The sequence below is a fragment of the Artemia franciscana genome, chromosome 14, assembly GCF_032884065.1.
Source record: "Artemia franciscana chromosome 14, ASM3288406v1, whole genome shotgun sequence".
NCBI classification, from domain to species: Eukaryota; Metazoa; Arthropoda; class Branchiopoda; order Anostraca; family Artemiidae; genus Artemia; species Artemia franciscana.
In genome coordinates, this window is record NC_088876.1 from 26,890,776 (window position 1) to 26,917,578 (window position 26,803).

Below are 26,803 nucleotides of genomic sequence, written 5' to 3' on the forward strand. Positions count from 1 at the left end.
TTTTTATTCCAATTTTCCATAAATTTTTTAAGGTCTAATTTCTCAGTATTTACCTCCTTAGAAATAAAAGTATATTTTTTTTCCCTGACTTCCACAGTATGTACCTGAAAAGCAAAGCGAAACGACATCTTACTTCAGATAATGATATCATATAAGATCTTTTCACTAGCGAAAATAAATATAAAAAACAGATAAGTTTTATCTCCAGAAACATCTTTTGGAAAAAGCATTTAATGATATAGGATATTTCTTTTCTTCCTAACTTACTTCTGTCTCAGTTTTTAAGTAACCTCCACTGGTAAGCCTAATAGGCTTTGTGCATTACCTTATTTAAGAAGAAATTTTCCAATAATCAATTATTTACTATATCAGTTTGATTGAATAATAAGAAAATAGTGTCCCATTTATCACTTCAAGCAAGGTTGTTGAGTGTGGAGGCGCTGGATGCATACAACCAGAGGTTCACACTATAGGTTTACCCCTTCTGTTAATTTGGTCTTGCATATTAGCAAGATTAACACAGGTCATTCTTACTTTTTGACTACTTCATTCGAAAAAAGCACATTTTCCCTGTATGTCCCTAAAAACCTTTAGTTTAACCTAGATTCCCCTAAATCCCTAGATAAAAATAAGTGCTCTTAAAAGAAGCAATTTCTCCTAAAAGAGGGAGAAAGCCCAGGAACCAAGTAAAAATTTGAAAACTTGTTTTTCCAGCGGTTTTCTACTAGAAAGCTAACCAAAGGGCATCAACAGATAAAATCTAGCCAATACTTCTTTTCTCATATAGCTACGCAGATAGCCTCTAAATTGAGGTGTAACTCTGTCAGTGGACGAATACAAAACCCAAAATAAGTCATTGAGTAGGAAGCTTGGGAAAAACACAAGCATTATCAAAATTAAAAGGAAGGGAAATATAGTAATAAATAATTTGAGGGAAATAGAAAAATGGAAAAAGATTCTTAGGATGTAATATTATGCCAGCTATCGAATCTATGGTATGTCAAGGGGCCAGATTCGCAAAAGCAACACCGCAAAAAATTTTAAACTGACTTTTATTGCTAATTGGCATTTTAATATAGTTTCCATTAGTCTGGCGGGTGCAGTTGCATAATTTCGTTGGTATTTGCTTCCATGCTTGATTATAAAGAAAATTCTTGAGCATATTTGAAACGCATGAATCAAAATACATAATCTAGAGCATGCTTAGATCAAGAAAGAATGGTTGATGCAAAAATACTCGCTTTCATGTAAAAATAATGATTAATTTTTTAAATAGTAAACATGGATAAAAATAAATATGAAGATAAAAAATCTTTTAAAGATAAAACAAAAATATATCGATGCTATGTATTTTGCATTAACTAATAATTATGATTCACTTACTTGAATATTTTCTAAACCCTGCTAATGTACATGAAACCGAGCAGATGTGTGCACTCTCCGTGTAAGCTCAAAAAATGGATAGAAACCTAACGACGTCTGCGAAAAAAAAAAATGCTGGATAAAGACTTATAACAACAAGCAGCTTATGAATATATATTGCAAACCCAACCTAACAAAATTAGTAGGTAATAAACCTACATTTTAAGAAAAGAGATACTTCTTCATAGGAAAGCAAGATGTTTTAATTAGTGTGTGTTGACATAGAGCCAGCAATGTGTACAAAATGTTCAAAATTACTCTCTCATAGATTCTTCAGTAGGTTCAGCAGGGGCAGTCTGGGTTTGGTTCGGTCCGTCAAGGTCAGATATCTTCTTTGTTCCTGAGACTATATCATCAATCCTTAGAAGAAGAATTGCAGTCTGAAATAATTACAAAAAAATTATTTACGCCTATACATACATAAAGGTGGTGGGGGATCACTTCAACCTAAAGGTCAGACTTTAAGCACCTATACTATTATTAATTTATCATCATTTTTCATAATGAATCTGGACAGTGGGAATGAACTTTCTTGTTTAAAATACAGTCACTTGAGCAAGTATATTCCAAACCAACTATTAAACACGTCCACTGGGTGAACGTGGTTAATAGTAAAACTCAATAGTTTAAATAATAGTTTAATAGTTAAATAGTTTAAAGCTTAGTAATCTTCCCCTGGATACGAACTGTGTCATCAATATACTTTATTTACTATCAATACTTTTCACCGAGGCTTTGATTTGGTATTTACATATGAGTATATAAAAACAAGATAAAGCCTTCAATTTTCCTTTTCTGGAGCCCAGCCAAGGGGGTACTATACTTTTAGAGCTATCATTCCCTATTAGTATTCTTTCTGCATTATTGTGAACATTGGTTTCGCTGCCAAAGATGTAGTTTTTGTGAAAAATTGCAACCTAATTTAATCCAAGTTTTTACGATCTGGTCGAGGACAGTTTTTATAAATGTAGCCCCTGAGCATAATTTCGATGAAAAGACAGAAAGCATTTGAAGAAAGCTTCAATAATTTTTTTTTACGTAGTAGATTAACACTTAGGTAGCATGTGGTTCCTTAAAATGCTTTTGAAATGCTCAGAAAAACTTAAAAAAGGCTGTATCTAGGATCTTTTTACAAGAGAGGAAAAGAAAAAGAAAGAGAAAAAGAAAGAGAGAAAGAGAGAGAGAGACAGAAAGAAAGAGAGAAAGAGAGAGAGAGAGAGAGAGAGAGAGAGAGAGAGAGAGAGAGAGAGAGAGAGAGAGAGAGAGAGAGAGAGAGAGAGAGAGAGAGAGAGAGAGAGAGAGAGAAATGTTTTTCCTTTATTTTTACGACCAATTTACAAGTTGGAGAAATATTCTGAGAATAGGAGTGGGTTCAAAACAAATAGTTCCACCCTCACCTATGGCCCTCCTTTTTAACACCGTGCGTGTACTCAATTATCATTATACCGGTTAATAAGTTTTTTTTTAATTAATCAAAACACAATCAGTTTTTCCTTGTCTTCCCCTTTGGACCAAGAACAAACATCGGTAAGAAATACAAATATTTCATGCAACACGTAATCTTTTTGTTTTAATATGATCTTTCAATTTTCCCTGAATTTACCTGAATTTTCTTTAATTAATTTCACAGAATTATTGCATTTTACATTTGTAATGTTGTATTTTTGTTCATGGACTTGTATGCACTTTGTTTTCTTGGCAAAGAGAATATAAATAAATAAAAAAAAAAGGTGTTCCAATGTAAATAGATTAATCTCGCATTAGTGAATAGTACCAGTGAACCGGGCTTCGCTCGGTGAATTGAATCAGTTGTTGCATTAGATTAACGACTCTTCTTGACTCCTAAGGCACGTCAGCCCAGTTATGTGTTGCAGCATCTGGGTTCAAACTCTGGGTCTCGTATTACCAAGCTGTGATCAAACCCACTGCGGCACCACAGGACATCTTCTTCGTTGACTTTGGACGTTTCAGAATTTCAAAATAATTTGCCAACAATACGCTACCTATCCTGTGGAAAAGCCAGCTTATCATTCTTACACATCCGTTCAAAAACGATAGAAACAATTTTTGGTTGGTCTAGGTCTTCAGTGTAAAAGCCCAGCTTTAAAACGGCTTACCTTCGGGTTAAAACTGGTTCAGCTGGGTTCAAATTCAGGGTCACACATTACCAAGCTGAGATCTAACCCACACCGCTTTTGAAATGAATAACATGACAAAGATAAGTTTGTCGGAGACCAATAATTTTTATAAGATGGGATTCAAACATTTTGCCATATACATTGGACTATACAACTAATTTTTTTTATAGGGAAATATTTTATTTCTACGTTCACTGTCCCGCCAAAGGATAATTTCTGATATATATCGTTGATCTCAAACTTAAACATTAAACCTAACATTTGCACACATAAAAGTGGGCAGTATAATACATTTGAATTTAACTAAATAAAAGTCAACAACAAAGAATAAAAAAAAAATACGGTCTGGTAAAGAAAAAAAAACAGCAAAGAAGTAAAAAAAAATTCCGTCTAGCAGAGAAAAAACAACAAAAAAGAAGTAAAAAACCGGTCTGGTAGAGAAAAAACAACAACACAAACAAAGGTGTAAAACCACGTCTCTAGCTGAGGTGAAATTCGACTTTCAAGAATTTTTCGCGACTTGTTTATAGTATGAAATTTGAAGATACTGTTTTTTTTTCTTTGGCAAGTGCTCAAAGGCAGAGTTTACAAACAATGATTCAAACAAAGATAACTCCTTGAAATAGTTCTAAAAGGGGAGAAAATTTCCTTATTACCTTAAAAAAGTTACCAAGAGGGTTAAGGTTTGAAAACGGTGTTTTTTTGTTTTTTTTTTTTTTTTTTTTGAAAAAATAATTTTCTCCAGATTTTACAAATTGATTTAAAGCGTTTCATTTTTCTTAAGTAGTAAATGAAAGTTATATAATTTCGAATATACAACAATTTAGCTGTTAATTATAGACGATTAGCTGTCTGCAATGACACTCCAATTCAATTTCGGCCGCGATAAAAGAATTAAGAAATGGGATATGTTTTTCCCTAATTTTTGGAAAAACTAGAGAAAAATACAACCAAAACCTTGATTACAAACCTACTATTTGATTATAAATCCATTTTGTTAAAATTTATATAATACACAATATTGATTATTCACGATCCAGAGGGATAAAAAAATTAGATTATGTTTACCATGGTTAATTTACACCGCTTTCGTAATAGAATATAAAAAGGCCTAACATGGCGAAATCGATTTCATTTTTTTCTTATCCAAACAGATCTTTAAAAATCAATTCCTTTGGATTACACAACTCTAACAAAACATAATTGTAATCAAATGGTAAGTTTATAACCAATATAATCCTTTTGTATAGTTATAAATAAATATAGAAAATACATATAATTTTACAAAGGTCTATAAAGGGCTTGAATTGAAATCCCGAGTAAAGCGATTATTATATTCGGAAAGAGCATAAAAAAAGTATTAAGTTCACCTAATTTGTAGGTCAGTAATGGAAAGATTTTCCCCTTTATCAGCCCAATTCAAAGGCCTTGCGCTGAAGTTAATTCTTTTTTCGTAAAAGGGATAACAAAACTTACTTCAACAGCTGTTTTGAAAACTTGAAGCTTGACAGCAAGAGGATCCCAAATTTTCAACTCATTCATATTAACGATTTCCCCCGTTTCGCCGTTGATACCCATCGATGTTTCGCCGTTGGCATGACGAGCTCTCAAAGCTGTGAGCACCCGAATTACCTGAGCCCCACAATTTTGAGCCAATGTGCAGGGAATGATCTCCAAGGCCTGAGCTACGGCACGATAAGGCCATTGCATAACACCTGCTACACTCTTAGACTTTTCTGTCAAAGCCTAAAATAAAACAACGAAAATAATAAAAGTCACACACATAAATCAAAATATTTTTCTTTTCGCTTCCTGGGCATACTTTACGTCATTTTACACCTGAAAACGGTGACTTTCCAGAACTTTTATTTTGATTGTTTCAAAACTAAGAAGTTTTTAAGACAGTGTCACATTTCTATCAGTGTTGTCACATTAAGTAGTGAACATATTTTAAATTGTTTTATTCATTCCAAGTAAAGTTTATATTCAAATTGAGTAAACTATCTCTCATTTACATTGAATCAAATAAAAGTATATTCGACGCCATATTTCTCGCCTTCAAATCAAACTCAGAAAGCAATTCACAAAAACAATACCGATTTCCAATTGGCTAATTAGGCCAATCACATTGGTATACTCAAGGTGTTAGATTTCAAATTTGACCTATATTGGTGGATTAGTTTTAACTGATCAGTCATTGGCCGTTGCTGTCTTACGTCAAATAAATTGCGTTACAGAATAAATAGCATTAATATAAGTAATAACAATATAATAATAATAATTATTATCGTTCAAGTGGATCATACCCAAGCTTCACTATGGCCACAAATAGCAATGGAAAAGCCAAGATCCTTAGATGTTCTTCGGTTACATCGATGCTCATTTCCATTAAGCATCATCTTGACTGAAATCATTCACCTTGCCAGCAGCATTTTTTGTAGATGGATCATTTTTGGATGGCCGTTACGATTGGACAGCCTTCAAAAATTTCGAAGGCTATGACTGGCTGCTCAGTCAAAGTCGGCTCTGCTACTGGCAGGGAGGATGATGTCAATTAAAGCGAAGCTTTACAGAAATGAAAAATTGAAATAAATATTTATTCACGAACACTTTCTAAATATTTATTTACAAAGAAATAGTGTTTTCTTTGTATTAGTTATCACACCAGCAGTTAAAATTGAATAAGACACATTGCATCAAGGTTTTCATCAAATTTTCCACTGCCACTGCAATGTTCATACTGCTACTCCGAAGGGTCGTATCATATTTCCAGTAATTATTTGCAAAGCAGCTCTCATAGGATTAATCAGGAGGATAAGGTAGATCCCAGGAACCACAGTATTATTAAACTTGCCTTACCCTTCTGATCCGCCCTTACAATACAGCTGAGCAAATGAGTTTCGGGAATTATTTTAGGAGCTTAAAAATGCCAAATACGAAATTTAGGCGCAACAATACGAATACGTGAAAAAGTAAAAAAAAAAACTCTAGCTCGCAGCCTATCATACATTACTTAAAAAAAAAGAAAAAAAAAACACATTGAAAACGTATTCTCCAGCTTTATACTATGATTGTGCAGGTTATGTCGTTTTTTTTAATCCTTTAAGACCAAATTCTTGCAAAAACTTCAATAAAACCAGATTTTCGATCTTCGGTAAAATAGTGAAAATACAAGAAACGCCCTTTCATTTTAACATGATACTATCACCCTTGCTTCGGACTCCATTGATGCACACAATTTGAAAAATTAATGACGGAGGTCACATGATTTCTTTTTAAACAGGAGACGTTCTAGTACTCCATGAGGCACTTGCACACAATTTTTCTTCTTTTTTTTCTTTGGGAGGAGGGGTAGGAGAGCGAAAGTTAAATAACCAAATATTTCCTGCATTGTTACGACTTAAACTATGGAAATTTTATTGGAAAATTTTTTAAAGCCAGCTCAGATGCCGATCTTTATATTTAAAGGTATTACAACATGGACATAACTCACCTGTGACAACGCCATCTCTGTTGCTCCCCCTCCAGGGCAAAGTCTTGGTTCCAGTAGAACATTTCTGGCTGAATTCATAGCATCTTGTAGATTCCTTTCAACTTCATTGATCAGATCTTTAGTAGGGCCTCGGAGCAGCACAGTACATGCTTTAGGATCCCTGCATTCAGTTATGTAAGCCCAATACTCATCACCAATCTGCAAGCAGAAGAAAAGAAGCATTAATGTTACATACATCCTTCTAAAGTAAAAGAAAAGACAACAAGGGCGCTAACAAAGAGAATGCAGGAAACAACATATCGTCGGTGTTAAGCTTAATAATGACACCTGACATTTCCACACCTCAGAGATAATTGCCAAAATTGTTTTGCTTTGTTTCTTCGAAAGAAATATTAACAGTTTAATCCAAATCAGGAGGATGATGACGACCAAGATCCTCCTAAACGACCAAGAAATCCAAGAGTGGCCAGCCCAAAATAAGCAATCCATTTCATTAAAGTATTACTTCCAAGTCAAAGAGTCGGGAGAAGGTCTACTTCAAACTTGGGTTGAATAAAGAATTTAAAGAATTTGTTGTTGACCAGGGAAATAGTTCGGATTTAGGAGAGAAAATATTATTTTTTTGAGAAAGTTTAAGAATTCGGACCGCCACAACTTTTGCTCGATGTGTGCAAGTATGAATGATAATCTTGTGCTGATGTGCGAGTATCGGTTAATTGCGCGGATGTCAGAGAGGAACGCGTGCGTTACTAAACAGTTGCGTAAGTTAAAGGCAACATGCTGAAAAAGGCTATTGTTTCTTCGTACATGGGTTAAACATAGGGAATTATGTTTGAGGAGAGAGTTTGCTAACGTTTCTTTAGAAGTCGAATTTTATGATGCTTGTATTTAAAAAATTTTAACTTTTTTTTTGGTTTGTAGTATACAGCCCATGTGCTTCTGCAATTAAATTTTGTCTTATTATACATTGCTCTACTGATCCTACCAGTGAAAACAGCATAACAAACCATTTTGTTTCAGAATTACAGAAAATGTCATTTACGAGCTTTAGGTATGGCAGTGCCGATATGATATGATGAAAAATACCCCAGTTCAGCATCTCTTGTTGTTTCTGGGTCCAACAAATGAACAAAAAGAGAAGTTGTATCCCGAATATACACAGTATATATAGAAAACAAACACGCTGAAAATAGGCATACACTCAGAAATTAATTTTTTTCTGGGAGGTTTGAATATTTTTTCAAGATAAACTGAAGTGCCCAGAGATTCGGAAAATTTTGTATTTTGAAATGGGCGACCTCCTTTCCGTATGCTCTTCATTAAAGACACTTATGTACCAACTGAACTATCAACTGAAATAGAAGAGAAGTAGAATTTATCTATTAACTATAATGGCTTTAAGCAAAAATTAACAATTCAAAAAAATAAATTAAATAATACAGAGCTATAAAAAAAAAAAAAAATCAAATGCAGCAGCTACTATTTCCAGGTCAAAACAATAAAATATTTCCTTAATTATCACAATAAACAAACACCATTGAGCTTTACAGAGACTTTGGTACTTTTATGACAGTACCGCCAGTGAAATAAAACAGCCAACAAAAGTAAAAAAAGACAATTTTTGTTGTAATAAGAATTAATTTTCGTAATATCTATTACCAGTGTTTTTTCAAGGCCAAATTTACTATTGCCAATTTATCATAGCATTCTTAAACCTTTCCTGAAAACTCAAGGGTGGGAAAACTGAATTAACTTTGTGAAGCTAAGTACGACTGTATTTATTCCAAACGACAGTATTTTTAGGCCAGAATTTGACCGGGAATGTTTCTAGATCAGCACTTATTTCGAGTATGTCACATTGACATATTTCACCTTGAGAGTTCGACTTAGTAACACCGAATCCTTTTTATACTGCAATAATTGAAAAACTGGCCTTAAAGTTTGAAGAGGTCCTCAGGACTTCCCCAAGATACTGGGATCTAAGTCCTGAGCATAAAATGTTCAGAGTAGTACATACCCTTAAAACTATGTTAAGAAGATAAATCATTATTTGTATACTTACTCTTGATGTGACCTACTAAATTTTCTGCTTCGAGTACCACTTCCAGATTTTTCTTTTTAGAATTTCCTTAACTTTTTATTAGATAAATTTGATTTTATTAGGTTCATTAGGTAAATTTAATATTATTATACCCAAATAACTCTACCTTTTCGTTTGGCATAGCCATCATGTCCTTCAAGCACCTACACTTTTGAATCGCAGGAACATAACGAAGACTGAGATGGCTGGGCCATCCCTTCAGAAAAATTTTTATTTTTCAAGTATTTGGTGTATACATCATTGACACTTCCGAGAAAGTTTTTTTTTTTTCACACAAATAGTAAGTTAGGTTGGTTTTGCTAAGTTTATAACTAATAAAAAAGTAAGTTGATTTTGTGACGTCAAAAGGCAATTTATGTTTGGGAAATCGTGAAAATCATAATTGTCTCCAAAAAAGACTAAAGACAATAAGTTCTCTCAAGCAAGACGATCAAGCCAAATTGCCGTCAATTCCGGGCCACATGCTTGATTGGAAGCAAAATTCTCTAAAGTATCCCAAGAAAATTCGTAATAAAAACTTTTAATTTCTGTCTAAAAACAAAGCCAAAATTGTTCATATTTTTTTTCTGTCAAATTTGATCCAAAACAGAAGCGAACCAAATATTCACCCATATGACCACCCTTTCAATGTGAAGTACGCCGGGGAAAATATACATAGAAGCCCTATCACTCACATGATTCTAGCAAATTTCTAACATAAGTAACATTCGTTAATGTTTGCAAAAGGATGTTTTCGTCGTCTAATGTCATCAACAATTTGGAGGGAATAGAGGATGTTTGAGTGAAAAAAAATAAGAAGAGGTTCTTATGGGAAGAGGAGATAAAAAAAAAACAAATATTTATTCAATTAATTTCATTAATTAATCTTTATTTAACTAATTTGTCAATTATTTAATAGTCTTTTTATTAAATAATTCTATGTAATTTATTTTATTGGTTGGTTTTGCTAAGTTTATAACTAATAAAAAAATCAGTTGATTTTGTGAAGTTGAAAGCAAATTTATGTTTGGGAAAGGGGACCAAATCGTAAAAATCATAGTTGTCTCCAAGAAAGACTAAAGACAATAAGTTCTCTCAAGCAAGACGATCAAGCCAAATTGCCGTCAATTCCGGGGCACATGCTTGATTGGAAGCAACATTCTCTAAAGTCTTCCTAGAAAATTCGTAATAAAAACTTTTAATTTCTATCTAAAAACAAAGCCAAAATTCTTTATGCTTTTTTTTCAAATCTGATCCAAAACAGAAGCGAACCAAATATTCACCCATATGAGCACCATTTTTTCGTCAAACGACGAGTCTTTTTGTCCAACTGTCAGGCGACAAAAATCCGATTCCTGTTAGAGCTACAACTTTATTTCAAGACACAGACGCATACAGAAAGAAAGATTAATTAAATGAATATCCCTTAGATACATTTTGATAAAAATTAATTACATAGATAAAATTATTTAATAAAAAGACTTAAATAATTAACAAATTCTTTAAATAAAGATAAATTAATTACATAAATGCATAATTTTTTTATCTCCTCTTTCCATAAGAATCTCTTCTTATTTTTTTTTCACTCAAACATCCTCCATTCCCTCCAAAATTGTTTATGACATTAGACGACGAAAACATCATTTTGCAAACATTAACGAATGTTACTTCTGTAACATTTCACCACTTTAAGAGTTGAAAGTGATTGGAATAAAGAAAAATGAAGTTTTCCACACACAAAAACAAACTATATTTTGGTGTCAGTTACCCAATATATATGATGTAATTACGTGTATATGAAGTAATTACATTCTGCTAATTCCTAGTAGAAATAGTAATTTGCTCTTTGATACATTGCAGCTACATAAAGAAAGTACCTTTTTAACTTCAAAGAGGCCGCAACCACTTCCAATATCTGATTCCTTTATTTCATCCGGTCTATTAACAATAGTTGCACCACAAGCCCTAGCTAGACGGTTATTATCCGACTTTTTGACACGTCGCATAGCAGTGATACCAGCCTTAAGGAGGTAATGAGAGGCCAAATCTGATATACCCTTTTCTGTGATGATAAGATCGGGCTTCATCCTAATTATATCGTCACATATTTTCTTGATATATTCTTCTTCAAGTTCAAGAATACGGGTAAAATCCATATCTTGACTAATTTCAATGTTTGTCTGAAAAAAAAAAAACAATAGTTATCAAAACTGAGCACAAAAATAGCCACATATGATTCTTCCTAACAATGTTGTAAGTTCTTTCCTTATTAGTATTCTCTAAGTGACTGTAGGTAATCTAAAGGTACATAGCATGAAAACATAGCAAACATTATAATTTTTCCCATATTTGTTTTTCCTATAACCCTATACAACTGGCTTTGGAATCACTAGGTCTCACAGGCTAGAAAAATTTTGTTTCTTTTTAATTGTTTTTGTTTCTTCTTATTGTGATAGAACTTGAAATCTAAAACCTTAAGACAATATAGATAAAACGTAACAAATTGTATCAGATTATGGAGGGTTTCTCCACGACCAAATTGATAGCAACAATCAATTGAATTTTGTTTTTCCTATAAGCCTATACAACTGGCTTTGGATTCACTAGGTCTCACAGGCAAGAAATTTTTTTTTTCTTTTTAATTGTTTTTGTTTCTTCTTATTGTGAAAGAACTTGAAATCTAAAACCTTAAGACAATATAGATAAAACGTAACAAATTGTATCAGATTATGGAGGGTTTCTCCACGACCAAATTGATAGCAACAATCAATTGAATTTTGCAATCCCTAGAGGAGGCAGGACTCAACCCAAATCAACATATATAATAGTGTATTCATTGTGGTTCCATCGTAGATCCCTGTAAATTCTATGCATTTACCAATCACAACATTTTTTCACTGTCATACTTAAACGTTGTTTCTAACATTTGTTATAGTTTTTATACTATTTGATAAGATGTTTTCAAAGGCAGAGTAAGTAGGACAATTCGCATTCACTCACAAGTTCATACTCCTGATCTACTCATACCCCACCTTAGCAGTAGTAAGAAAGAAAAACGATTCGTAGCTTCTCCTTGATGCTCTGGGTACTTCTAGAGAGCCTAACTGTTACAACTAACAGCAAAAAGGAGCACCACACTACCTGAGACCAACACACCTCCAAAGACTCATCTTAGATCTCATTCTATTCAAAGCGTCCTCCTTAACCCCCCCCCCCTCAAGAAGGTCCGATTTTCTTTACCCAAAACAATCCATTAATAATTCCTCGGGAAAGTATGGAATCAGTCCCCTTTGTCGTCCAAAATACCCACATTTCGGAGCCATACCTGACTACTGTTATTTCTGTAGCTTCCAATATTCTAATCTTGGTTCGCAAACTTGTCACTCACGTCACCCTGTCAATTTTTTTCAACTGTGAAAAACATCTTGAGACTCATCTATTCCACTTTTTACATCTTCACTTCATCCACCATCTTTACCTATAATACTGCCAAGGTAAGTGAAGCTGTCCACTTGATCAATCTTTTCGTTGCCCGACAACACCTTTTCACCTTCATTTGTTCCCAGTCTAAGCAACTGGATTTTGTTGCTTCTAATTTTAATTCAATGGGGATTTTTTTTTAATTAAAATGAATAGTTGTGGGCATCAAGTCATTGCTAATTGTAGAAAAAGTCAAGACAGATAGACAGATAAGTTCCCAGTCTAAACAACTTGGTCTTCTTAACACTAATTTTTAAATGATTTTTTTTTTTACCCTTAACTCTTCAAACCTACAAAAAATCTTTCACTGCTAACGTTGGTATCTAGGTTGGTCAAATTATCATTACAAAACATGTATAAGTCAGGCACGTACGCAGGATTTTTTTTCGGGGGGGGGGCCAAAACCTTCAAAACAGCAGATATAAAGAAGCACTTTTTTTTATTTAGTAATGCGAAAAGAACGTATATCGGAAAATACAGACTAACTTTAATATGTAGTATTGTAGCGGATGGGGGGGGGGAATAAGACTGAAGCCTCAAAAGTACGTTTTAGGCTCGGGTTATGTTCATAGCGATTTAGAAAAAGTGATTAATCTATTATATCCCACCGAAAGGGAAATTTTAGGGTTAACAGTGCAATATGGATGCTGTGGGGGCTAGTTCTTTTATTGCAAAAACGCAGATTTTAATTAAAAATGACAGTTTCCAAAATTGATCCATTAAAAGCTGTACTTTATCCTGAAGGGGGGGGGGGGGTAAAAGCACTAACATCAAGGATAATTCTATTTTGCTGTGGAAAGCAAACTCTCTTTACAAAAAAAAAATAACAGCACAATTGCTAATTACTTCAAAGAGGGTAAAAAGTTAGACAGAAAATGGGTTAATAATTGGACAGTGACTTGACCGGATAATGGCATGCTGTAAAATCCCCCAAAAAAGGCTTCACACATGTATCTAGATTCTTAATAAATGTCCTACTTTTGCCAGAAATCCCAAGAAACCATGGGGAAATTTAACATTTCAAAAAGTTTCGGGGGGGGGGGGCGGGCCCGAAGGCCCCCCCCCCCCTGCGTACGTGCCAGGTATAAGGTGATATAAGTAGAAGGTGAGTTTACAACCCCATTTGCTTTCAGGCTCTTCCGTAGGTTTTGCAGTGTTCCTTAAGACAAAATCCATCAGAGCGACCCATATAAATGGAAATAGAACACAACCCTATTTAATTTCGGGTTCAATACAAAACCAGCTACTCGAGGGACTAATGAGCCTCTGAAAACTAAGTTAGCTATAAATCATGATGATACGTAACAATACAAGTTCTCAATGACTTTATAATTAACAAATTCTGCCACAATTACTTACTTTCGCTTAAAACAATTATTATTTTCATTAAAGTAGAGCAACATAAGTGTACTTGACCTTGAATATTGCTTCATTGCGCTCAAATCCTTATATAAAAGCTTTGATCTAACAATTTATAATATGACCTTGGATTAAAGCATTTTATAGGCCAAAGAACATAAACATATACGATGTCATGACGTCATTTGCAAAAACCAAAATTAAGGCTCTTAACAAATTTTCTCATACTTCTAACCTATCCAGATCGTTTTATTATGAGAGAATGTTCCAAGATACAAATTTTCCCGAAAAAATATGGAGCCGTTTTCGATAGTATATATTCTCGGAACTTCCCTCGAATTCCCTGATCGTAAATTAGATTCTCCGAAATCTCAACGAAAATTAAAATTTGCTACTATTAAAGTACTAAACCTCGTCACTTCTCTTTTTTCGGGATTTTTACTTTATATTTTATTTCTATAATATTTTATTTTTTTGTCATATTCCATTATTTCTTATATGTTATTTTTTATATTTACATTTTTACATTGCTTTTTATACGGTCAATTTTATTTTATTATATTTTATATTATATTTAATTTTTTTGTTCTTTTTTAAGATTAAATTTTATATTATTGGTTAGTGAAATAGAGGAATCTCTATAAACCTTTCTAGTCAAATTTTACACAGATGAGTACCGTTTTCAGGTTAGAGAGAGGCCGAGATATTTTTCTCCGCCTAATTAGGCTACCAATAAGTGTGATTTTTTAACTTAATATAATATTTTTTAGCAATACAGATTTACTTTTATATGCTGGGTAGAATAAAGAGTGTTTTAGCAGCGAAAATAATAAAGGACGCAAGTGCAATTCCTGCAAAAAATTGATTTTCCTTGTCGTTCAAGCCAGGGGACTGTAAGTTTCCTGAGAACGGTTTTCGGCCATGGTGATTTCAATGGTGTACTTTTTGTTTCTATCCGAGAAAACTTTTTTAAGGATACTAGGATATTTTTCGAAATTCCCGTTAATTTGTTTCAAATAACATACGGGCAAAATATATTAAATCAGGAATGACCCATAGCAAGAGCTTTATGTAAAGGGGAGGGGGGTGTGGGTTTAAAGCATTTAATATGTTATTCATGTGTGCGATATTTTGTGTAATTTTGGGAATTAATTTTATGGTATCAAGTACTTTATTATGTTTTTTTATCTACCAATTGTTATGTTTTTTCATCGTTAATTGTAATGTACCATGTTTTGTGTATTATTGTCATGTGCTGTTATTTTGCGTCAATTTGAATTGTTTTTGTTTTTTTGCCCTGGCCTACAGCGACTTTTAGTTGCAATGAATCTATATCTGAAATACATCTATCTATGGACCAAGGGTCGTTCCAACACTGGGTTGTGGCTACCACTGCAACTGTAACTTACATAGTGTCGAAGGTTTGAGTTTGAATCTATGTCTACTTTCTACTTCTTAGACTGCTACGAAAAAAAACTCAAACAATCCAGATCATAGAAAAAACAATCCGCATTAATTATTTCTTGTGGTTCTAAACAACATAAGAAATTTCCAATTACTGCGAGCTAAGTCATTTAAATTATTACAGAAAGAGGAGGCATAAAAGTCCCTAAATCCCTTCATCTCGAGACCAGTACGCAGACAAAGAGCTCAAAAAAGTACTGTACTCGTTCACTGTTTTGGCCAAAGGAGTAAATACCATATTACTGGAAGCCAGGGTTCTTCAAATCAAGCCATTGATGGAGAGGGTAGGGAAGAAGAATTTAGCCTCTACTCTCCCGTCATTTGAATAATATATTTGGACTAAACATGCAATACGGGTGCTGACGGGGGTGATAACTAGCTCCATTCTGCAAAAATACTTTAACATACAAGATGACATTTATGAATTTGTTTGCAAAGTGATGGGATATGTGGGAGGTATTCTTTAAGAACAAGCTTTGTCCAAGAGCTATCCTGCCAATCAAAGGTCTATAAAGAAAATAGAAAATTAGGATCCGAAAACAGATTTTGTCACTGCCTATAAACCTAGGATGAGTTAAAAACAAACAGATCTTGGTAGCATCCCTGAGTTAAATGTGGTCTATAATACATTTTAATGTAAAATTGAATTATAAAACACCTATAACTGAACTGAAGCCTATGTAATTCTTAAGTTAAAATCGTAGCTTATGATGAAAAATTACCTGGCTTTCTCCTTTTTTATATTCAAGGTTGCAGTCAAGGAGAAGTATTCTAGGATTTTCAATTCTTCGTTTCATCTTATGATGGAGGACATCTTTGTTCAGCATAACTCCGCGTAAAACACGGCTCTCTTCAATTGCTCCACCTGGGACCTGAAAATAAAAACAAATATATAAACAAAGAAAAAAAGAAAATAAAAGCTAAATTTATGTTTTACCAGTGGGATGAACTAGCTGAAGAGCCGCCGAAGAACAGGCATCAAAAAGAAAAGAAAAAGGTATACTCTTTTGGAGGGACCTCTTGTGAAAGTAATTTGCCCCTCCCCCGAAAAAAATACAAGTCCCCCCCCACACGGAAAAAACTTCATCAATTCAGCTGCATTTACAAGCCATGAGATAAAACAGGGTACGCTTATCAGATTACTAATAAAATTCGTCCCATTTTAATGAGAAGCACTGACTGTTCAGTGCTTCAGGCATACAGAAAAGAAACAAAAAAAGAACGTAGTCAGACGGATTATTTGAAAAAAAAAGGTTTTGATGGCAAAAGCGCTCGAGAAATTTGGGCTTCAGGTATCTTGGGCTTGGGCTTCATATTATCATGCAATTCGATAAACAGATAGACAAGGTACCATGGAGGCGCAGTGGATTTGATCTCTGCTTAGCACTACAGAACCCAGAAATCGATCTCGGCTGAGTGATTTACCGTAAGACCCGAAATTTGACCCCAGAGATGAAATTATAAGAAAGTCTCCATAGCAACCCAAAGAAGAAGAGAAAGATATATAGATGGACATTGAACAACATATTTTAAAAATAAAAGCAAATACCTGATCGCAGGCTATGAGTTACGGATTCTTATAAATTAAATGAAGTAGGATGACATTTTATTTAATGTTATATAGCTTGTGAAAGCACACATGATATAGCGGTGCCTGAGAATTCTATGGAATAAGGTTAATACCCGGCTGTCAAAAGGCTTTCTTCCTCGAGATGACCTTACATGTTTGCAACATTAACTTAACGTAACCATTACTTAACAACGAGTAGTCTTAATACAAAGGTGCAAAAGGAGAAATCATTGTTAGAATACATCGGGTTAAAGAGAAATATTAGCAGGAATAAAAGTAACTCAGCAAAAAAAAGTAACTCATGTAACAAAAAAAGCATTGGTATTTGAGTAATATTTCATTTACAATTAGAATAATAGAAGATAAATTCATTAACTATAAACTTAACAAAACTTTGATTTTTTTAATTAGAAGAAAAGAAGATTGTATCATCTTTATTAGAAAATTTCCGCAATATTAAAGATATCAAGACAGTTAATGAACCTTCTAAGTCAACGGACCGGAGACTTGCTGTGAACCGGATGTTATTATTTTGTTCAGCATAAATAGTTTGTTTTAGTTTTAATACTTTAGTTTCTCCACTGATGATGATGATTGACTGCGTCACCGAAATACCTAGAGCTTTTGTATCTAATTGTTTCACTGTCTAATTTGGAACTCTTATTTGTTTCGTCAGAAAAGAAGCAGAAAAGAATTAGTACTAAGAAGAAAAAAAAAACGCCACAAAATTTATGTTGCGACGGGAAATTTTAGAAGGCTTTGGATATTTTAATTGATCGTCTGCGCACAAAAAGTTTTATGTATGTCAAATTATTTTTGTCTTTTAAGAAGATCAATCAGCCTATGCCTCATTTTTTTTCTCCAGCAATTGAGCAATGTATGTATTAGTTAAATGGGAATCAATTCAAAACATATCTAAGACACAATCAGTTCATCCAATATTATTCAAAGAGACTTTCAGTACTTTTTATTTGTATTTTCATCGGAACAATCGAATCCCCCTCACATATTGAAATACTCTTTCTTGTTTAATCATTTTCTTTTCTATTTAAAAATTCTTTATTAAAATGGGTTTGCTGGATCCTTGACCAGTAAAACCCCTCTGTCTCTATGATTTCAATGGTATTCTTGGATAGAATAATACTTTAAAATGCTGATAATAATGGAAGAATACATGATAATGTGATTAAATTTGTGATTAAGATTCAATTTCGAAGAGTAGCAAGAGAGAGCACAGATCATTGATTCGTAGTTTGTGGAACATATATATCTACAAAGCTTACTCATTTTATTTGTTCTTTTTTTATTCTTTCTTTCCTTTATTTATATACCCTATTTTAGGATTCTGAAAAAACAGTGTTTCTACTTAAAAGTGCGATTTCTTGACCTAGGTAGAAATTTTAAATTGTCTAATAGAGCTTTTCAATACTCTTAAGGGTCTTCTAAATCAAACTAGCCTATATAGTTAATGACTTTCTTACTCCTAGGAGAGAATTTTGTGTTTTGGGTGGTTTTGATGTTTTCAACAAGTTTTATTTTTTTTTAGAAATAGGAAAATATTTTCTCAAATAAACTACTTTTTCTATTGCTCTACTCAAGAAATAACACAAAACTATGATTTTTGGAATCATTTCGAACTTTACGGTGGCATCATCAAGATGAATTTATAAAAAAAAAAGAAGCAAGTATAAATGTACATTTTTTTTATACATGCTCTTAAAAAGCACTGCAATTTTCTAGCCTCTCGAGAAGACAACAAATTTGTCTAGCAAAAGTGACCAACTAATGTGACTGGGTCATCGATTTAAGACAAGTCTGAGTAAAAGAGATAGTTTCGGAAGTCACTAGGAAATTTGCTTATTCAAAAGGCAGGGATTTCATTTTGAATTCTGTATCAAAAGCGACCACTCTAGAGGCTAATATAATTAATTACCTTTTCAATACGAGCATAGCGCTTGAAATCTATCACTTTTTTTCCACCTTCTTCAGTAATAACAGTTCGTACAGCCTCCAACGCAATCTGTGGCAACAAATCTCCGTATTTTTTTGTCATTTTAGTTGCCAAACAGGATCGGAGGATGCTCAACAGCTCATTCTCATTGCTCATGTCAACAGGAATACTGAAACGAATAGCAATGATTAGCTGATGGAATTCCAATGTGCCATGGAAAAGGGGCGAAGAGGATGATTTCCCCCTCTACGGACTGTTTGGGGTCACTCTGGAGGATTTTTTCAAAAAGATCATCAAGGATTATTGAATTAAAGCAATTTATTTCGTGTCAGTCCCCAAAAAAACTTGGTTCCTTCCCTTGAATCTGGGCTGATTGTATCTTTGCCTAACTGTCCATGATAATTAAACCCCATACTTCAAAAGTAATTGGAAAAATTTAACCCTTCATCTAACAGATGAATTTACGAAACCATACACAAAAAAAAGAGATTCTCCTGAATCAGAAAAATTTTAATTTAATTGAAGCTTAGACCTCTTTACTGTAAAAAAGAGGATGTCTTTTTTTGTTTTTTTTTTCCATGCATGCTATATATTTAAACTCAAAGTTGCTGTCTGTTAAACAAAATTTACTCTTAAACGCCTAGGAGGGAGGGGGGGGGGATTGTATTTTTCCGATGTTTTTTCTTCAACGATAATACGAAAGAAATGGCATTTTCACTGAAAAAAAAAATAAAAATGGCACATGTCTCAAAACCTAAAAGGGAGAGGCAAACAAATACATGGGGAAAATAGCAGGGAGGTTATACATTCGGCAAAGCCCCAGAAAATTCAGGGACAGCGGAAAGCAATGCTTATAATATTCCTTCGTTTTGTTTTCCTTTGCTTTCATGGATTAAAAGCTTTACGGTCAAAGCAGAAAGTGGGCAGAGACATAAACATAAATTCTACAGCAGCGTGGAAAAAGTGTTTTATAGATCCTTGGTTGTAATTAACCTCATAGTGAGGTAATAAAGGTTGAGGTCCCTTTTCTCAAGTTTTCAACGATAAAAGTCAAACTAATTGGGAAAACTGAATAAAAATCAAGCGTTAAAAAACAAACTTCACAAAATAATGGTTTTATTCCTTGTTGAACTTGACAAAGGAGCAAAGAAAGAACAAGAGAAAATATGTAAAAGTCAAATTTACTTACTTAATTCATTAACTGACTGTTCGTTTTGATTGCCTGAGTTTCAAGTTTTTCACCATTCTTTATTGCAACATGAAATTTCCTTTTTCAGCATCAAAGTTTCATCTAAATGATGTTTTTTTTCACATTAAAGTTTCAAAGTTCAGCCTCCCCCTCCACATTCCCTAAAAATAGTCACAAATATATGTAGTAGCATTTGCAAGCAGCCGCAGTCAGAGTTGCAAGTTTCCCAACTTTGGAAGTGGTCACAACTAGTTTCATTTACAGCAGCAATAGTATCAGTAGTAGTAGTGGCCCTGAAAGTCTGAACTTATAAACCTTGCCTGTTCCTAAGATATTGCATATATGCCTTTTAGATAATATGCATACATACATTTTTTTTATTTCTTTTTTAGAGAGCATTTAAAAGGGAAAGAGGGGGGGGCTGTCTTTCCCTTTTTCAACATCATTCTCAATAGGCCTAATTTCTACTATATGCACTTAACCGTTGCTTAGATATTGCTATTTGCTTAGATTTGAAAAACCTCCTGCACATTGTCTGCCTTGATTTTGGTTGACATCTTACTCAACGTTTTCATAAATTTTACCTTAATATTCTTAGCGTTTTTGAAGATTCAGAAAAAAACATACCCCCTTTTCCAAATAACCAACTATTCCCAAATTGCGTAACTTACAGTAATTACCCTGGGGGCAGTGGGGGAAAGGAGCATTGCATACCCAGAGGTATAATTACAAGACATTTAAAAAAAACTATTTTTCGAAATTTTGATCTATGATGAGGGAAGGGAGCCTCTAAAAAGGGCAAGGGGGTGTTGAATGCCTCCAATAGCTCTTCAGAATCCCCTAAAATTTTCAAATTAAAGCCCTCAGCTGTCTTTTAGATATTGGCGATACGTCCTTCTGACAATCAGCCCGAGCACAGTGAGTTTTATTGTATTGTGGGGTTATGTCATCCCCAAAAGCTCAGTTATATGGGCTTTCGGCTATTTTGAACAAGATATCTATTCTAATTTTATTCCCTTTTGATTTAGCACAAAATACCCCTTGACATTTTTCGAACTTTCACTTTAATGCCTTTGGCCTTTTTGTATTCACCCAGAACCAAATACTTTCCCGTTCCTAATGATGAATCGTGCATGTAAACAATGAGAAAACTGTGTAATTTACAATCCTTGCCATGGGGATATGGGGAAATGGAATTCCCAGAAGCACAGCTATTAGGAATTTTGACTAGTGCTAACAAAATGACAATTCCAAATTTCAGTCAGTGTTGAGCAGAGGGAGCAACTAAAGAGGAAGGTGGGTTGATCGTCCTTAAATCTCTCTTCGACATCTCCTCAACATACCCTAAGATTTTCAACTTAATACCCTCAGCAGTTCTGTAGATATAGCTGTCATTCTTTTTTTAACTACAAACATCCTAAAAGTGTATTACTTTTTATTAAACAATCAGTGGTAATCAACGCACAAATATTTACTAGCTTTGTTAGCTTCACTAGGTTAATTTCCTCTATAATAGTACACATTTAACAATTGTACCCAGTTACTGTTGATGAGTGTCGCTAGATAACATCTTATTTTTCCTTTTTTCATTTCATTTACTTCCTTACTATATATAATCTTTACTAATAGTACCTGATTTTCTCTTTCAGAATTTCAACTGCATCTTCAAGAGCTTGGCGGTATGCATTAATGATAACAGTTGGATGAATTTTGTCGTCAATAAAACGTTGTGAGCCAAGAAGTATTTCTCCCGCTAAAATAATTACAGATGTAGTGCCATCTCCAACCTAAAAGAACAAGCAATGGATAAATATGCCTTAAAAGTATGGTAAATCTACAAGATCGGAGACAGGTGATAATGTCGAAATGAAACATCACAAATTTATTTGACAAAAACTGGGGCATATTTGTCTTTTCAGGTAAATTAAAATGCAACAGGGGAGGGGAGGTCAAGAAAGCAGAAATGTGTCCTTACTAGAACTACCATACAAAAGTTAGCCAGCTCACTTTCTGCAGTCTTAAGATTGACTTAAAGTAATTAGCGGAGATAGAAAATGTTGAATTACTACCACTTAAGAAGAAATTCCGGCCATAATCCTACATTTTAGATTAATCATGTCATTACCCAATTTTCTAGTTTTAAAATGAAGTCACCCAACTCTAGTCCATAAATGGGACTAGTAATTTTTACCTTTTATCGTCCCATACTAAATCCCTGCAGAACCAACTCTTATAGGCTTTGTATTCTCTTAATGCGTCCCATAGCTCACAAGCAGGGATGCTGTGTTGGTGTCCTAAATAAAACAAAATAAATTGATATATTTCTACATTGAAAAGTCAGCTTCGATCAACAATCGCGAATGGTATATCTAGTGCACTGTAGAGAATATCTATATGTTTATATCTCTCTACAGTGGTCAAGTTTCGTGTTTCGTCAAATTTTAAGTTACACAGAAATTTCTTTGGCATAAATAAACTTATCAACAGAATTTAAAAGGGGGAGTATTTATCAGTTTTTAGGGCAGATAAGAATTATCAGCTATGAGCTTTCTAAATATTCTCTATTTAAGCATTCTTCCTAAGAAGGTGATCATATTTTGAATGTTACTTCTGCTAATAACATACAGTGTTGAATTGAAGCAGGAATATCACATTTTACTAGGCACAGAACTTGGAAATATCTTTTACCTTTTATTTTGCTGTATACATCTCAAACACTCCTATTCGTTTAAAAAAAAAACTAAAAACTAAACATAAAAATAACATAAAATTTTGGTTCGGCAAAAAAAGAAAACAAAAATTAATTTTAAGCGTTCTTTTCTTTAATTTTCTTCATTGCGTTTTAAGCAGCAAAGACGTCAGGCTGTTCCTTTTAAGAATCTAGCTACCTAAACAGGAGGACATTTAAACTTCACAATACATTGACTTTCCCAGTAAATCGTTTCATCGGATACGTAGCTAGGTAGAGAGGGCTTAGAAATCGTGTTCTTCAAGCATTCAAGGGATCGTTCCCGGAAACAACTACCTTTGAGCAGCTACAAGACAAATTTCTTGGGACAATCTTTACAAGTTCAAGCTTAGTGGCCATAGCACTATTTCAATTTTGTGTAGATTATATATAGATGAGCCCCACTTTCAATTACGCTATTTAATTTTCTCGAAAAATACCTACAAAGAAGACAGACAACAACATAATTAGTTAAATTTAGATTACAATGCAACCATTTGGGTTATAGCTACTACGACTATGCGTACTGGAAAACCTAGTACACTTATGGATTCAAGGATACAGTTCTGGTGTCCTGAAAGAAACGCTCAAGGTTCCCACGATCCAAAGAAGAAAAACGTTACGACTGTAAAAACACTTAAAGCCTTCAATTCAACTATTCAAATTTCTTATTAATTCTTATAATTAAACTTTTTCTTAGAGCAGGCCTAAGTGAAGCAGTGTTTTAATTGAAATAAATTCATTTATAACCCGTTATAATACACATGAAAAACAGAATATAATGTGAATAAAAGAAAAGAGGAAAAAGAAAATGACTTAAAAAACTAAACGACACTTGATCTTACCTAAAAACAATTAAAACATACAAAAGCAAAAGCAAAACATTCATTGTATCAAAATAGCGCTCCATGGGTGCCGACCAATTCTACTATTAAAAGCTTCCATGCTTTTTCTGATAGAAGCATTCGGGTCTATGATGCGGGTCTATTCAATTAGTCTCAATTCTGAAGACCACCTCGATTTCTTAAGCTCATGGTTATTAGGCAGCCGTTATGAATTTCTCTTCCTTGTGATAGCCTTTCAAAACTAAATGTATTTTAGCCAATAATTACACTACCTTATATGGCAAATTAGCTTTTGATAACGCTTATTCTTTTGTAGCAACAATTTATATTCGGAAAGTATACTGACAATATCAGTGTGTAGTACACTAAAAGTGTGGCTTGCAGAGGTGCACAACTAACAAAAATAACAACAAATATGAAGTAAGAGCGTTTGACAGTGAAAGTGTGTACCAAGAAATCCTTAGATCAATATTTTAAGCACAATAAAACTACATAATATCCGAAGTAAAAATATTCCCAACTCAAATGTTAATTACAAACATTTTAACAAGTTTCTAATTAGAATTATTATGAAAAGAAGAAAATATTACTGGATGGACATGACATTTTTAGGTGCAGTTGTATTATAATATTTTCTTCCTTTATCTTTTAACAACAACAGTGCTTTTAACTACTACTACTAATAACTCACTTCGCACCCAAGCCACCCGAGACCGACACAGCTGCGCACTTTCCTCCACCATCCATAGATATGAAAGATTATATAGATACAAAGATATATAGATTGAAAGTTTCACTCTTCACTCCACCCATGAAGCTCTAATTTCCGTTAAATCCGTCCTTATGACCTATTTTCCATTTGGGGACAACCCACATCAAATGGCTCCTCTATTTCTACAACTTACATTTAGTTTCCCATGATTTTCAAATAATTTATTTGTTTTTACTTTTTCAACAAACCTGCCCTCCTCAAATACACACTAATGCGCACGTTAGTGTTTCTATTCATACAAATATATAAGAGTTTAAGCATTCCTTAGTTTAATAAATGCATATAATATCTTTTACATGCATATCGTAAGTAGATATGCATTACTGTAAATGCATTTTAAACACCAGCTTAATAAAATATAAAGCACGGACTGATTCTGAATGCAATCCAAATTTTTTGGCGACTCCGAAGTCACCATTCTGAATAGTAGCTATTAGAAATGTTACGATTACCAGTCACTCACTGACGAAAAGACTTGGTTCCTCTGAGACCCTCTATGCACTGTATTCACTCTTCAACAAAGACGATTCATTGGCGAGCTGAATCTCGTCTTCAGTTTCGTCTCGGCTTTGTATTCACTGATCTTCCATCGTGCACCCTCATCATCATTGTGTAAGATTTCTCCTAAGTCCCACTTCCAGAAAATTGGCAGGACACCATAGGCCAGCGATATCTCTGATGAGCCGTATTTGTCATAGTACCGAATTTTTATAATGTACCTTCTTTGATCAAATAGATAAACACAATTCAGAATTGCAAACATTTCAGAAGTTTTTTGCCACCTTAGATACCTTTTGCTTTGGAGTACCACAAAACAATTCATCACATATTACCGCAGCCAAAATGAAAGGGCATGTTTCCCTGTTTATTACAAGTAAGATTGAAGCAATAGAGCCCGATCTGACGAGGTAATTCCAGATTAGATCTGGTATTCCCGCCTCCTTTGATGTAAATACGCCTTTACAAATATAGCCAGTCGAATAACGACGCCTAAAAAGCACTTCAGATATTTTCATACTTCTGAGATAATTGCCGAAACCGACTTCCAAAACTGTTCTGAACGAGAAGATCAAAAGGACAATGCATGTTCCATCAAACTCTAACCCCCTCCCGATTCGATCTACACTCTTCTACAAATCTCCCCTTAGAAAAAAGCTTAGTCAGTGGTATTTGACAATTACCACAGTGACAAAAAATGTCAGATAAAACCTCTAGACATGACACAATGATAAGTTTGTGGCATGAAAACACGCTTCCATCAAGGGATTCTCCAGATGAGATGTAACCTTCTATGAATCTAACCTGTGTGAACATAACGTCACTTTCACATAAAGGTTTCACATACAAATAAAAGTTGTATCTAACATTTCCCACTTCTGAAATAATTGCCAAAAAATGGTTTGCTTAGCTGCATTCAAAGGAAGAAACAGTAGGGCAATCACAACTTCTATCCTCTTGATCTACACTATCCTGCTTATTGTTCCTTGGAGAAAAGCTTAGCAAACTTTTTCCGGCAATTACCTCAGATGTACAAAAATACAAGAGAAGACCTTTAGGCGTGATGGGGACGAATGGTAATATTCACACAAAAAAAATGCCTCATTCTCAAAGAGAAGGAAGGGAGGAAGGGCACCGTTTCATTTTGAACATGAAAGCCTATGCTCTTACAAAAATTGAAGAATGTAATGATTGCTAATTAGCAACATATTGGTTTTAATTTATTGTCATTAATAATTCGTTGTAAACCAAAAAAGATGGTGATATACCAGTTACTGACGCTTAAAAACACGGTTATAACTTAAAATAATATCAGTTGGACCTTTGCAAATAATAATAATGAAAATTTTTCAATTTCAGTCTCTATTTGATCAGTATTGTCACAAATGTTTAAATACCCCAAAGAAAATATTTTCGCTTAACCACCAACTGAAAACAACTAAAAATTTAAACTGCTAATAATTTATAGATAAGTGATACTAGTAAATGCCGAGGGTGGTGCTACTGGAATAATAGCTAGCCAGTAAAAGGTAACTTTACCTCCCATAATTTTGCAAAAAGAAAATCAAAATAGCTACATCATCAGCCAAAATTAGATGTTTCCACTAAATCACCTCCACGCCACCACTAAAAACCCAAAATATTGCAGATTATTGATGGCAATAAGTAAAGATTGATGGTAGTACTGGTGAAAAAGAAGCTACCCAGTAATAGCTACGTTACCTCATCTTCCACAATTTTGTGCCTAAGTCAGAGAGAGCCACATTATTCATTCAGCATCTGTCATTTTTATGGATTTCTCTTATTTATTTGAA

At 33.8% G+C, this 26,803-nt stretch overlaps 1 protein-coding gene across 1 annotated transcript in view; it reads right to left on the bottom strand.

Annotated features, from left to right (window-relative positions):
- Positions 1–1,600: 1,600 nt before the first annotated feature.
- The window catches only part of LOC136035513 (T-complex protein 1 subunit gamma-like), a 47,421-nt gene continuing 22,218 nt past the window's right edge, over positions 1,601–26,803 (bottom strand). The window contains exons 4-10 of the mRNA XM_065717348.1: positions 21,779–21,933; positions 18,940–19,126; positions 16,159–16,308; positions 11,011–11,313; positions 7,054–7,251; positions 5,037–5,306; positions 1,601–1,802 (exon numbers count right to left, since the gene is read on the bottom strand). Coding sequence (XP_065573420.1) covers positions 1,677–1,802; positions 5,037–5,306; positions 7,054–7,251; positions 11,011–11,313; positions 16,159–16,308; positions 18,940–19,126; positions 21,779–21,933 — 1,389 coding nt within the window. The 3' untranslated portion in view covers positions 1,601–1,676. The remainder of the gene's footprint in view (positions 1,803–5,036; positions 5,307–7,053; positions 7,252–11,010; positions 11,314–16,158; positions 16,309–18,939; positions 19,127–21,778; positions 21,934–26,803) is intronic.